Source organism: Crinia signifera, chromosome 5 (genome assembly GCF_055691185.1).
Source record: "Crinia signifera chromosome 5, ASM5569118v1, whole genome shotgun sequence".
Taxonomy (NCBI): Eukaryota; Metazoa; Chordata; class Amphibia; order Anura; family Myobatrachidae; genus Crinia; species Crinia signifera.
In genome coordinates this window covers 107,153,228-107,168,592 of record NC_139221.1, presented here as the reverse complement: position 1 = coordinate 107,168,592, position 15,365 = coordinate 107,153,228, and the positions used below count along the sequence as shown (strand labels likewise).

Sequence of the window (15,365 nt, the reverse complement as noted above, 5' to 3'; positions counted from 1 at the left end):
ATCTCCCGTCTTCTCTTCTTTTTTCTCCCCCCGTTTTCCACCTCTTTCCCCCTTTCCTCCCCCCCCCCCCTTTTTTCTTCTTTTTTACTCATCTCTCAATTGCTCCTCTATTGTTATTACCTCTGTATCCTAAAGGGCACCCACGGCATACGATGATGGTAAATCTCTGTTTCAACATACAGTTGTAATTTACCAATACCGGTCTCCGTGACATTTGAAATATATATGGTATATAGTTAGCTATAAATGCTCTAACTGCAGTTAACCAGGCAATTGCAGAATGGGAATTTGGTCCTAATTATACCACCATACCTCACTGGAACTGCCCAAAAACTTCCTGAACTTGGAAGCAAAGCAGTGAAGGGCCAGTTCAGTATTTGAGTGGGAGACCCTTGAAGAAACACTGGTGTGGTATCTAAAAATTGGACAAATTTATTCCCCAATTTGATTGCACTGGATACGCCTACTGCATGAGCAATACAAGCTATAAATACTAAAAAGCTCCGCTGCTGGGGCAACCGATATCCCCCAAGGCAATTCCAGCCTTTTAACTGAGGGATACAAACCATTCAACTTTGCCTACAATCACATTGTGTATATATACCAATGATGACAAGGAACTAATGCGCTGAATGGAGAGTAACGTGTGAAAAAGCAACTAGAGCTATCACACTACATTTTATAAATTTAATTATAGATTCTCTTCTATAAAATCTATCTGTCTTTCCATCCTATGTAACGGCTCTTGTTACCCTATTTTAAAAAGGATCTCAATAAAAGTTACATTTTAAATTAATATCTCATTTACTAACAATAAGAGTGCGCCCACAAAGCTTTTTTCTTTCTTTGGTTTGCTTCTCCCAAGTGAACAAAACCCCTTACTCAGATAGGTCAACAGTATAAATTATTAAGTTTCTTATATAGCGCACACATATTCCGCAGGTCAACACATTAAAAAGGTTGACATCCTTTAGGTCTACATGATCAAAAGGCTGACACAAGCAAAAGGTCGAGATTAGTTTTTCAGGATATTTTTAAAAAAAGAACTTATTCGTACTTTACATGATGTGCACAGCGAGGCCCAAAGCATGGCGAACGCAGTACACAGTGTGACATTTTTCCACCTAGACACCAAGAAAATTCAAAAACTCACAATGACATTTTCCATGTCGACCTTTTGCTTGTGCTCACCCTCTGAACATGTTGTCCTTTTGCCTATTCAATTAATAATGGATGACCTATTGACCGTCCTCCTAATTACTGTCGACAAAATGATCCACACCCGTTACTGGGCTCTGGAGAATTCTGCATGTGCATTGGCCCTGGAGCGCTCCTACTTCTACCTGGGCAACTTTGAGCCCCTGCTTGTGCCTGGGCACTGGTGAGCCTCTGCTTGTGCATGTGTCCTGGTGATTCCATGCTTGTGCCTGTATCCTGGAGAGCTTCTGTTTGTGCTTGGGCCTGGAATGTTTCTCAGTCAGGGCCGGCCTACCCGTTACGTGGACTACGCTGCTGAGTAAGGCTCCATAGCAATCAGGGCGCTGACAGTGTTGTCTTCATTGCTGGGCAGAGAAAGCAGTGACAGCCGGGCAGAGTGCGGTGGGCAGCTCCGCTGTATTCAGTGCAGCTCCGCGGTTAATTTAAATCTCCGGCTGGCTCGCAAGCCAATCATAGTTCACAGTATGGCAGCCAATCCGGAGCAATCACTCCTGATTGGCTGCTGGACCCCAAGCTCTGATTGGCTTGCGTGGCAGAGCGAGATTTGAAATAGCTCTGGACCTGCTCTGAATAAAGCTACCATCGCTCCTGCCTGGGTGTCTTCACTCACAAGAATTCAACTCCACCCTTGCAACAAGCATTTCACCTGCCCACCACCCCCCCGGCAAGGAGTATTTCTCTCCCCCATTTTTTTCCCGGGCCGGATTGAAGTCCCAATCCGCCCCTGCCATTGATCATCGTATATTAGTGGCTAACCAGGAGTTACTTGCGACAATCTCACCATTCCTGCCCACGTGGGTTTCTATGGGGAATGAGAATCTGCCAGGTTTATCAATATCTAGAATGTAGGTCTGAAGATGGTGGTAGCCCATGGGTTACACATAGTTGGGCGGGCAGCTTGTTTACCCATAACCAGAGCCGAATTTCCCATTAGGCACCGGCCTAGGGGCGGCACATGTTTGGGGGCGGCACTTGGATGCCTGTGATAGTACTGTCAGCCCAAAATGTACCAATAACTGCAAAATATCCACTGTACTGTACTATATTCCATCTTAAATAGAGTGTAAATGGATAGGACATGCAGATACTGCCCCTATAAACTGTCCTACTTAGTAAACATTATTGTTGTGCCTAGGGGCGCCCTCATCCCTAAATCTGTCCCTGCCCATAACCCTCCAGGGAATTGGCCCTGGGCAGTGTAGTCTGGCTGCACAGCTCACTGAGAACATTACATACACACTTGCTGATGCTGAACGCAATGAGTGACGGTGGTGGGGAGAGTGGGGGCCTTGCTGCATTCCGCAACATGGCTCTCACTAGCCATATCCTCCAGTGTGCTGCATGTACAGACGATGGAGGATGTCGCTGAGACACGGGAGCTGGCATCATCAGCAACAACGTGCCTACACATTAGACAATATTAGTAATAGGAATCAGCAAAATAGTTTAAAATATCATCCACAGTGGACCCAGCTGCAGTACTTGAGTGCCAATCGTCACTGAACACTGGGGTAAAATTTAATAGGATGAGAGATTCTGAAAGTGAAAGATTTGGTATGAAATTTCCAGGATTTTTTTAAGCGGCAATCATGAACACTGCAAAACCAGTTTGATTTCGAAGTGTGAATAATGATTGCCGCTTTAAAAAATCTGGGAATTTCTTACCAAATCTCTCACTTTCTGAATCTCTCATCCTATTACATTTCACCCTGGGTGTTATTTCTTGTGCTTGTTCCAGTCCCTAAGGATGCCACTCAATGGGGCAGGTGTATCAAGTCTTGGGGAGAGATAAGTTGGTGAAATTGCTCAAAGAAACCAATCAGCATCCATCATTTAGCACAGCCTTTGAAATGTCTGAAGCTGACTGGTTGCTTTGCCTAACTACTTCACTTTATCTCTCTCTCCAAGGCTTCATGCCTTGGAGAGAGACAAAGTCCTCATGACCCAGCACCCCTAAGGCACAGGTACTGGGTTGGATCATAGGATAGACAAGCATTAGGTCGACCACTGAAGGTCGACATGCATAAATGCTGACATGGGGTTAGGTCAACAGGGTCATTAGGTCGACACAAGCATTAGGTCGACATGAGGAAAGTCAAAAGATTGACATTGGGGTTTTTAAAAACTTTTTTACCTGAATGTCAACACAGTTAACATGGACACCGTAACGTAGCACAGCATCCCCTCGCATGGCTGCCTGCCTGCCATGCTTCGGCACGCTATGCTCGGCACCCTATTTTATTCTCCCTCCACACCCTAGTGGATGGTAGGGCATGAAATACTGCATGTCGGCTCAAAATAAAGTGAAAACCCCCATTTCGAACTTTTGACTGTCGACCTAATGCTTGTGTCAACCTAACCCCATGTTGACCTTGGTGCATGTCGACCTAGTGACCGTATCCCTGCTGTGCCCCAAAAAAAACAACACTTAAGCCTGTATCCTGGTGGATCAGTCCTGTGGTCCATGGTGTGCCACTACTCGCCCCATACACTGTGTGCCAGCCAGAGCAGAGGGAGGAGGCCAGGGAGGTGGATCGGATGTGCTCAGGCCAGGAGAGAAAGCCAGTCTGAAATAAAGCTAGAGGGAAAGAAGACAGAGAGCTGCTGTTATCAGCCTCCCCTCCTCCTATCTCTCACCCTCCCCTCTCCACCCCCTCCCCCTGTCTCATTAAGCCTCTCCCCCTTACTAGTCAGTGCAAGGGATTTCTCAGCCGGGATACATTTTTATTTCCTGTTGTATCGGAGCAACCTGGAGATCTGGGCTATGGAGGGTTGCAGCAGTGGCCATGTACAGTAGCACTGAGCAGGACCCGCAGTTGGAGTGACAGCAGGACGTTGTTGTGGACATTGTGTGGCTGATTTGTGTGCAGCTCACTGCCTGGTACCATCACAGACAGGAGGGGAAAATGACAGAAGAGATCTCGGAGGTCCCCAAAGAATTACTGGGTGAGACTTGAAATCATGTGCCCTCTATGGATGTCTGGTGTTGTGGGCCATCGCTGTGTGTGAGCTGCACCGTGTCCGTGACTGTGTATGTGGCTTGCAGGTGACACAGCGGTGGTGGTGCTGCTGCTGCTGGGAGGCAGCATTGCACGGGTTAATGGGGTGGGGGCGTGGCCGCGCATAGTAGGCTGGCAGCCTGGATGCCGGGGCTGCTGCTGGGTGCTGGGGCTGCTGCATGTATGACAGCAGCAGGGTACCCTCACAGGCCAGGGGAGGGCACAGAGTTTATTTGGGATCATGATGGATTTAAATACTCGCACACCATCCAGCCTCAATAGAGATAACAGGTGATGTACACCTAGGTAGGGTCATGTAGGGTCATGTTGCTGCTGTATATTACATTAATAATATGTGACACCCACACAGACATCTGCAGGAAACTTACTGTTTGTTTACGTCCAGTATTAATTCCATAGTGCTTTCCAAAGCCATGTAATAACCATTTTATAATAGTACTATAAGTACACGGAAAAGAAATGCCATGTATTCATTACTTTGTGGTAAGAATTGTAATGCTCATGACCCCAGGCTGTTTTGTACTTGGGAGGGTGGGGATCTCTATACTGGGATTGACAGTGCCAAAATGTTGACACAAGCTTATGGTCGACAGTTTATTTATTTTTTTTATACTTCACTATCCAAGTAAGCATAGAGTGGGAATATAATAGTGTGCCAAGCGCAGTGAGGCATTGTTCCCGAAGCATGGCGGGCTAAGCGGTGTGTGTATAAATATATATATATATATATATATATATATATATATATATAATTACGGTGTCCATGTTGATGTACGATTACATAGACACCGAAAAATCATGAAAAACTCATGTCGATCTATGATATGTCGACCCTTTTTCGGTGTCAACCTAGACATTGTCTATCATCTATCCCAGGGGTGGCCAACCGGTCAGAGGTAAAGAGCCGAAAAATATCGATAGTCAAGCTAAAGAGCCGACATCATGCGCTCGCCGAAGGCGCATGCGCCAAAAAAAGGGGCGTAGTCTATTTTGACCCCTTGGGTAGGTGTGATACAAATATGCCTCCAATAGTGCAGTGCCATATATACATATGCCCCCAATAGTGCCAGATACACATATGCCCCCCACATGGTGCCAGGTATGCCCCTACGGTGCCAGAAAGCTGGTATGCCCCCACAGTGCCAAAAAGCTGGTATGCCCCCACAGTGCCACAAACTGCTATGCCCCCACAGTGCCACAAACTGCTATGCCCCCACAGTGCCACAACCTGCTATGCCCCCACAGTGCCACACACTGCTATGCCCCCACAGTGCCACACACTGCTATGCCCCCACAGTGCCACACACTGCTATGCCCCCACAGTGCCACACACTGCTATGCCCCCACAGTGCCACAAACTGCTATGCCCCCACAGTGCCACAATCTGCTATGCACCCACAGTGCAAATTTCCCAGCTGCAGCACTCACCGTCCTGTGACTGGGCTGTCCACCAATCAAAGCTCGCTGGCGGACGGCCCAGTCACAAGGATACACAGTAAGGGGTGCACAGTAAGGGGTAGGAGAGATGCGCGATGCGCACTCTCCTCCCCTCAGAAGGAGAAGGGATTCCGGGAACCGGCAGCAGGGGGGACTGGGACGGATGGTGGGCGGCGGGCAGCAGTGGGAGCAGGAGCCGCACTTTACAAGGGGGAGAGCCGCATGAGGCTCAAGAGCCATGGGTTGGCCACCACTGATCTATACAGTTACCCTCTATATACTATGTACAGTCAGTATCTGGGGCTTCTGTAATACTGCAGTGCACACAGCAGAATGTGAGCCTTTTTAAAGGAATGCCATATTAATGGGTTTGCATTTTTGTACGTGTCTTGAATGCCAGAATGTCTACATGTACACAATATGCAATGTATGTCTACCTCATTGTGTGACAGATACTGATAATACAAATTGAGTTTTGTTTTACATAACCAGTTTCAATTCTAAAAACTACTTTTTACAACCAAAAGCTAAGTGATTTTAGCTGAAAAACAAAGTCTACAATTGTATCATTATATTAGGCTGTTGTTTTTAAGCACACAATAGTAATTGGAAAGTGGAATTGAGCTGTTGCTTATGTAATCAGGCCCCTGGCAGAAATAAATGGTTGCAGTATTTCCCAAATATACTGCAGACCTGTAGGTGCCTAGATGGAAAATGTACGTGCTGTAAACAAGTCATCCATGTACTGTACAATGGTAATAAAATGTACTGATGGCTATTTAAATAAGACCGCACACAAAATAACTGGTATAGAGTGATGTTGACAACTGTGGTCATTTGCCTAAAGTACTTGTAAAGCTACATGTGGCTTGGCTTATTTACAGTGTAAATTTTTTTGCTTTGTTCAGTCATTCATTCTGACTTCTGCATGTATGTATAGACCCTGGCATTGGGTGTCCTGTGTGACCTAATTGTCAATCACAAATTGTATAGGTCCAAAGATGGCTCGTTCCGATTAATCAGTGACTGCACCTGACCGTGCTCTCCTTAACTTTAAAGGTCCTTACACACTGGGCGACTATGCCCAGCGTGTATGGACAGCGATGATGTCAATCATCGCTGTGGGGAAAGCCGCTATGTGCATACACACTGAGCGGCTTTCCCCCTGCCCGTCGCCGACGAAGGGGGGAGGACGGCGTTGCATAGCTCAGAGCTATGCAAAGCCGTCCTCAACGACGCTCCCGGCGATGATGCGGAAGCGCGCAGCAGCGCTCACCGCTTGGGCATACACACTGGGCGGCTTTGAGCTGAAAGCCGCTCAAACAGGCTGTTTTGAGCGGCTTTCAGCTCAGTCGCCCGGTGTGTATGGGCCTTAAGCTCCTGAAGACACTGCTATGCAATGTCTGTATGTGTAAATCACCTACTGTACTTTATAATTTTACAATTTTTCATCATTCAAACGTTTAATGCAGGCATGTCCAAACTGTGGCCCTCCAGCTGTTGTGAAACTACACATCCCAACATGCCTTGCAATAGTTTTAGCATTCCCAGTAGCAAAACTGTGGCCAGGCATGATGGGACTTGTAGTTTCACAATAACTGGAGGGCCATACTGTAGCTTGGGCACGCCTGGCTTAATGAAACTGCTTACACTAATTTTCACTTACCTGAAAATCCTGGTTTATTGCAAATGAACAACCTGGAATTATTGTCAGTGGAAACGGCTTCATGAGGATACAGTCATCCTGGAATCCTAAAACCCTGCGGGATTTTCCTGGTAAGGACATGGGTAGAACTCAGTGTAAATGGGTAATCTGGATCTATTCAATACAGGACTAGGGATGGCCATTGGTGCAGTCACCATTGATGGTTGCAATCGATGGTGATACTGCAACCAGCCATCGATAGTAGCAAACTATGTGATGGATGACCATTGATAGTTTTAACTATCGATGGTCATCCATTTTCTTTGACTAACTTGCCCACTGGCCAATCTGAACATGTTGGCGGGGCTTCAGCATTGTTGGGGATAGAGCTATGCTCCGTGTCCTGGCACCTTGAAAAAACACAGTCAAAACATCGGTTTTGCTGTGCCATCGATGGAGGGAAACCATCTGGTTCTCCACCATCGATGGCAACAGTATTTGACATCAGCCATAAACCATTGATGGTTTTGAAATCATCTATGGTCAATAGCCACCCCTACACAGGACCTGTTTACAGCATAGGATGAGCCGGTGCCTGGAGATGATATCCTCTCCAAGCATCGGTGTTATGGCTGTGTAAAGTAACGTTGCGGACCTGAGTTCAGCTGTCTGTCTGAAAGCGGTCTCTGCCGGGTCACATCCAGGTTGGACCCATGTACAAAGTCCCGCTGCAACCTTGCTTTTTGATCTGAAAAGGCTATTACAGTGCCCGAGTTATTCCTGGGTCACCCCAATTGCCCTACAGTGTAAAGGCCCGGTATGGATTACCCAGGTAGCGAGCAGGGTGCACCCATGTTAAAGGGCATTGTAAACGGGTAACCTGTGTTAACCTTCTGAACCACTCCCATTTGTAGCAAGGGGAGCTCAGATTTCCAAGGTCTGGCAGAAGAGTTCTAATGCATACTGGAGCTGTATATTTTCAGCCCAGGCAGTGCTGAGCACTAGTACTCAGCTCAGACGCTGCCCGCAACCATGTGACATCATAGGGTAACTTCCTCCCCGCAACATGACCCATTCCATTAGGTACAAAATGCTCTGCTCCTGGACTTCCCTCTTACTGTATGTTTGCCATCACCTGTGTTGAAACACCCTTCTCATCAATTAACTAGTTCTAAACAGGTGTTAGTAATCATACAGTAATGGCCCTTCTACATTACTGCAACTTCTACTATGGGAGCAGTTGCAGCCGATGCCTCTTGAGCCGCCCAAGACCAACCCGGGCAGCAGGATCACATGCAATATATCCGTCCTTTTGTATGTGATATATCTTGAGCAGTGCCATTGCTAGGAGGCTGTCTGAGGTCGGACACACCAGCATGATCGGATACGCACGTGAACGCCCAGCGAATCGAATATCAAAAACAAATGAGTTGGCCACTTTTCACATGGTTTCTCTGCCCAATCCATCAGAATCGGGTGAAAAGTGACAAAATTGCACTAGTGTATGGCCAGCTTAAGAGGCAAGTCCTGGAGCAGAGCATTGTACCTAATGGAATGGGTCATATTGGAGGGTATTCTCAGTGGGCACCCAGCTTCCTAATAAATATAACAAGAAATGAATGAACGTATGCGCTTAAAGCAGCCTCTAAGAGCACTACTGAATAAATGTATCACCAGTACATCACATAGGATACCACAAAGAAAAGAGTTCAGTGTGTTCCAGGGCGCTGATCACATTTAGAGTTGGCTAATGGATAGGACTTTATTAGTGAGGGGGTACCCAAAAGAAAACAAATACAATAGAATAGTAAAGTATTGTTAAGATCAGATTTTTCAATACAACAATCAGATATTAAAACCTTAGGACTCGTACCAAAGAATTTGGTCTACTGTTTGGGACACTGCCGTCACCACTGGATTCAAATGACCTCTTCTTCTGTTTTCACTCAGTATATAAAACAGTGGAGATGAATCATGGTGTAGCACAATTAGATTCACAAATAAAATTATATAAAACAGGGATATCAGGTAGTACAAGTGATGGTCCACAAAAAATCTTGCAACAACAAAGCACCATGGAAAATAAACAGGCGCCCCTGGTGGGATTTGTTTTCCTCACACTGCGTCCAGAGTCCTTCTATCCCAATATTACCCCTTGTAGCTGACTGGTTACAATATAAGATATATCTTTATCAAGGCATAAATTCATACTGGTATATAGCCGTTCTATAAACCCCTCATCCAATTGAACAGAAAAGGCTGAATACCAGACATGGAGTATCTACTACTAAAAACTCAAATACATTTTCCGGATTATTCCCCCATGGTTTAGGTGAGGCAGAATGAGTCCATCAGGTGGATGGACTCACTAATCATGGCTCTTTCAGCCACTTCCGGTCCCGGGAATGGAAGTGACCTGTGGGTTCCACCACCAATGTTACTTCCGGTATTTCTGGCGGAAGTGATATCACCAAGGAACTTCTGGTTGCGTTCCACCTATATGAAGATTGCAGGAAGTTCATTCTCCTTTAATATAATGCATGGGCAAGTCTTTCCATACTAGTGGCCATGCTGTTGAAGCCCATATTTAAAGTTTTCTATATCATGGGCATTATCCACAGCGGTTTAGCACTACCATCGTGTGCAAGGTAGGCATGAGCCAGGCAGCTCTGCAGTAGCCATGTGACAGCAAGGAGCTATTTCTAGGCACTCAGCAAGCCACATGCATGTGATGTGAGGCAGTGTCCATGGAGATCCTGGGACCCTACATCATGTGTGACCTCGCCACTAGTTACAGCCCTAATACTATGCATCATTCCCTTCTAAATCCATTCAAGGCTATTTTTGTCCAATCCCAAAGATTTAAAAAAATGCGTAGTTTTTCATCTAGTTGCAGCACATAAGGCGCATGAGAGACACTCCTACAACTTGGTCAGCGTAGAGCATCTTTTCCCCAAAAAAATGTGTGGCATAGGCATTGCTATGCACAAGCAGGCAAAGATATTAAAATTATACTAGCCGATGTGCCTGTTAGGTTTCCTGGGTGGAACATTTGATTCCTTTTCACACCCTTTCACATAATGTAGTGTACACATGGTTCTGATTAACTATCTAGTCAAATCGAACGGTTTTCAGCAGCATTTAATTCCAATTTGATCCAGATGCGTGCTCCATTTGGTAGGAATCAAAAAGAAAAATAGACTGTGCAGGTAATACTATATAGTACAGATCCGGGTACTTCCTCATCTTTGCGGCCACCGCTATGCCAGTTACGTTAGCCGCTACTTAACCGATATGTAAGGATTATTGGCGAGGGAACTATTACAAATCTGCTCTAGAGGACGCCACCACCATGGGTCCTCCTGTGTCCGACAGTCGGGATTCCGACAGTCAGTACACAGACATCGTAATCCCTAATGTTTAAATGCTAGACAGTCAGGATCCCAACTGACTGGGGCTATTCTCCCTCGTGGGGATCCACGACCCCCATAGAGGTAGAGTAAAATATAAACGTGCACTGACCATGGATTACAAACTTGTGATCTTCCTAAAATCCTAATAAAGAAAAGTAGTCTGAGTGGATTGGTGTGGAAAACATAGTTTTACATGTCATGATGCACCTGAAACTCCTTTCAGACGGAAGATTGTCATTGACAATACTTGCCTTCTTTAGACTCTGTTTATCAGATATGTCCTGGAAGTAGCTGCTGACCATTGACATTCTACAGATTTGACTATACACAATAATTTACGATCCACCACTGTACTATTCTCTACAACATATTAATATCAATGCATGTATTATTAATATTGTGTCAATTTGGTCTTAATTCTTTGATGTGATCTTCGATTATTTTCTTAGAGAGCATCCGAGATGTTATTGGAAGAAAAATTAAGATTGCAGTGCGGAAGAAGGTGAAACTTGAGATCAAGGGAGACAAGGTTGAAAACAAAGTGCTGGTATGTTATGTGTAAAAACTATTTGTTTTTATTAGTATTTGTTGTGATTTAGGGCATTGACCGTGAATATTCACAAATATTAGTGGGGGGTCACAAGAGCTTAGGTCTATTGCTGCCCATACACGCTGCTTTGTGAGCGTGCTTTCCGTGCTGTACTAGCACGGATCACATTGCATTGCATTGCATGTGCATCCGTTGTGCATGCAATGCGATGCAATGTGATGAAACCTAAGTACAAAAAGTATGTGCAAGCACATACTTTTTGTACTGTGCGATGAGGTGCCGCGGGAGCACGCACCTCAAAACACACATCAGGTCAGCACTATAGCAGTGTGTATGGGCTGCTTATGGACTAGAGAGCTACTATGCCTAGGGTTCTGTTGGCAGTTTTAAAAGGGTTCTAAAGAACCCAAACGAAAAATTGTCACTATGAGTATTCTGAATTATTATTATGATTATTATTGTTACCCATAAGGACATTTTCTGTGGAGAATCAAACTGTTCATGAATAATAAGCTTCATTTAAGGCTTGTTGCTCTTGAGCTGCTTTTTTATTTATTTTATTTTATTTTGGATTCATTCTGTATTTATTCTGGTTTGTTGCAATGACTTATGCTGGCCTTACATCAGACCGACTTTCCTCCAACCATCCGACTATTTGGTTGGATGGAATAAAAATCTGGTACTGTATTGGGGCAAATGTAATTTATTAATTATAAATCTGAAAATGGACAACAACTGTCACTCAGACAATGTACTGTAGTTGGACCTATTTGATTTAAACAATTTGACTAAATGTGGGCCAATGTATTTTATTTTTGTTACCTAAGTGGACCAGTGTGATTGTTTTTTCATATGGGGGGCAATGAGGTTATTTTATTCCTTTTGGGGCCAATGAGTTTTTCCCTGTGGGGATCTAATGGTGTGCCTTGGCAATTTAAAAACTTGTTTGGTGTTCTACGAGCTGATAAACATTGAAAATCACTAAAAGGATTAGGGTCCTGGATGCCCACTAGCTGATACTCAACCATTGCTATAAAACTAGGGTGGGTTCAGTAATGGCCTAGCTCTGAAATGTACTGTGGTTTGGTCCATATTCACTCTATTCCAACTGATGTGGTAAAAGCTTACAAAATTAAGTTGTTTTATGTATGCATATGGGAAATGCTTACCTTGTGGTTTGGGGCTGGGGAGGGACACTGCAGTGGCACAGAAGAATGTGGCAGGATTGACTGCTGGTTTATCTTCGTGCCGCTAGTCAAAGATGTACACCCTAAACAAGCTGTACTTCTGTATGCAGCTGCGAGGTACAAAGGTGTATTCATTTACACTCATCTGTAGTGCAGATACACTACACTACACAATACACGACACTAGCTTGATGGTGTGGATAGTAAATGCTAGTAAGTTATTGACATGGACACAAGACCGAATAGTATGTTGGCAGTTTTTAGTAATAGTGAATGTTGCATGCTCAATAAAAAATTACATTCAAAGAAGCTCCCACATACAACTCTCACAGCAGTGGTTCATAAACTTTTTTGAATCACAGTGTCCTAGAGTGTCAATTCTTTTTTTCCTGGCAGCCTAGGCTAAAAGCTCCGTATTGAGAAAGTTACCACAGTAAAAAAAACATTAAATTAAGTTAGTTGTTTGTATAAGTCATGCTTCCGTTTAATTATGTAGTTGGGAACAATGGTACTCTTTACCTAGAACGGCGCCAGCGATTGAAATCGCGGTCGTCGTGGGTAAAAATCGCGGTCATCGCGGTAATCGCGGGCATCGCGGGTAAATCGGGATGGCCGCGATGCCCGCGATGACCGCGATTTTCCCATAGGGAACAATGTTAAAAAGCCTGATTGACCGCGATTTTACACTTAAATGCCTCAATGGACCCGATTTGGGCATAGAAATCAATGTAAAATGGGCCACACAGCCCAAATAGGGCCAATTAACCGTTAAATGTCCCCCCCCCAATTTTTAACGCCACCCCACGATCCACGCCAACCCGAAGCGTGGCGAGCGCAGCGAGCCCGCGAGGGGCGGCGGTACGCGTCCTCCGACCTTTTCATGCCCTACTATCCACTAGGGCGTGGTGTGAGAATATAATAGTGTGGCGAGCGCAGCGAGCCACCGAGCCCGAAGCGTGGCGAGCGCAGCGAGCCCCGCGAGGGGACGCGGATACCTTCACAGGTAGACGCGTCCCCTCGCGGGCTTCACAGGTGTCCGCGTCGCCACGGACACCTGTGAAGCCCGCGAGGGGACGCGCATAACTGTGAAGGTATCCGCGTCCCCTCGCGGGGCTCGCTGCGCTCGCCACGCTTCGGGCTCGGTGGCTCGCTGCGCTCGCCACACTATTATATTCTCACACCACGCCCTAGTGGATAGTAGGGCATGAAAAGGTCGGAGGACGCGTACCGCCGCCCCTCGCGGGCTCGCTGCGCTCGCCACGCTTCGGGTTGGCGTGGATCGTGGGGTGGCGTTAAAAATTGGGGGGGACATTTAACGGTTAATGGGCTCTGTGGCCCATTTAACATTGATTCCTATGGCCAAATCGGGTGGATTGAGTCATTTAACAGTAAAATCGGGTCCATCGCGCCTTTTAACATTGATTCCTATGGGAAATCGTGAGCGTCGCGGGCATCGCGGGTACATTTATGGCCGGCCGCGACGCGACCGACACGATTTTCATGTTTAACATTGGTTTAAATGGGAAATCGCGGGCATCGCGTCGGTCGCGTCGCGGCCATACATAAATGTACCCGCGATCACCACGACGGGCGCCGTTCTAGGTAAAGAGTACCGGAACAATTTTTTTTATAGGCAGCTTCAAGCACTGATATTGCCTGTTATATTGACCATAAATAATTTTATTTGGTCCTACATCACCAATCCAAGGCTCCTCTACAAGTTGGCTTATAGTAAAAAAACAATCCAATGGGAAATAGCTTATGTAAATTTGACAAAATGAAAAGGACAAATAAATAAAAATGTGAATACATGGGTGCACTACTATTAATGAAATACTTTCTATTGGAGAAGTCAAATAGCCAGCAAGATCGTGATGTCATTGTCATGGTGTATCTTTGCACCAGCTCTCCTATTGTCTGCATGCATCCTTTTAATCTTATGAGGTTGGATATACATCCTCGTCCACCATTTTGTCATTTGTCCTATCTCTAGGGGCAAGATGTACTAAAGTGATAACATGGAGAGTGAAAAACTACCAATCAGCTCCTGCCATTTTTTCAAACACAACCTGTGACATGGCAGTTAGGAGCTGATTGGCTGGCTGTTTATCACTTTCCATTTTATCACTTTTAAAGCTTAGTACATCTGACCCTAAGTCCTTCTTATAGGGTCTAATACTAAAAGAACTAAGGGGTGTTAGGTTTGAATGAAAAAGAGTGCAGGGATGCTGGATGAAAGTCTTCTTTGAATTTAAGCGTGCATTAATAGAGTGGGCGCGGCATAAGAAAAAAACTGGAGTGGGAAGTGGTGACCAGGTAGAAGGAGAGGTGTCTGTCAATGGCAGACTGGAAGTGTAAGGGAGAGAGGTTAAGTAAAAATTATGCAAGAGATTTAGAAGAGTTGTTGACTTTTTTTTTTTTTTGCAAAGAGATTTCTTAATCGGGAATGTTCTAATGTTTGCTCATATGTGGTAAACTATAAAGCTGAAATTTCAATCCAATGGTTTACGAACTTCTCAATGTTCTCAATGAAGTTGGCGGTTGTTGAATTCATGAAAAATGTCTCAATATCTGTAACTAATACCTAAACATGCTGGAAAAACCTCCATCCATCATTCCAATTAAAAAAAAAAAAATTGTTACAAAATTTATAACCAAAAAAAAATTCCATCTTATGGTATCTATTTGATAAAATATAATTGTTTAATTGCACAGATATGAGCTTGGAGAAGTTTTGCATTATACAGTATGTGCACTGCAAATCTGTCAGAACTATATTGACCAACTCCAGTCCACCTAAGTGCATGTTTTACAGGTCTCCTATCACAAGTGAATACGGTAATTAGCACCACCTGTGGAGATTTGAATATGTGTGAGCTGGTAATGAATACACCT

General features: G+C 44.9%; 1 protein-coding gene across 5 annotated transcripts in view; it reads left to right on the top strand.

Annotated features, from left to right (window-relative positions):
- The window catches only part of CARMIL1 (capping protein regulator and myosin 1 linker 1), a 458,885-nt gene that overhangs the window by 138,930 nt on the left and 304,590 nt on the right, over positions 1–15,365 (top strand). For 4 of the 5 annotated variants that reach the window (XM_083187810.1, XM_083187809.1, XM_083187808.1 and 1 more), the window contains exons 1-2: positions 3,810–4,164; positions 11,183–11,280. In XM_083187810.1, coding sequence (XP_083043936.1) covers positions 4,125–4,164; positions 11,183–11,280 — 138 coding nt within the window. In that variant the 5' untranslated portion in view covers positions 3,810–4,124. Of the gene's footprint in view, positions 1–3,809; positions 4,165–11,182; positions 11,281–15,365 lie in introns of those variants that run through there. The other variant, XM_083187811.1, reaches the window with a different exon arrangement.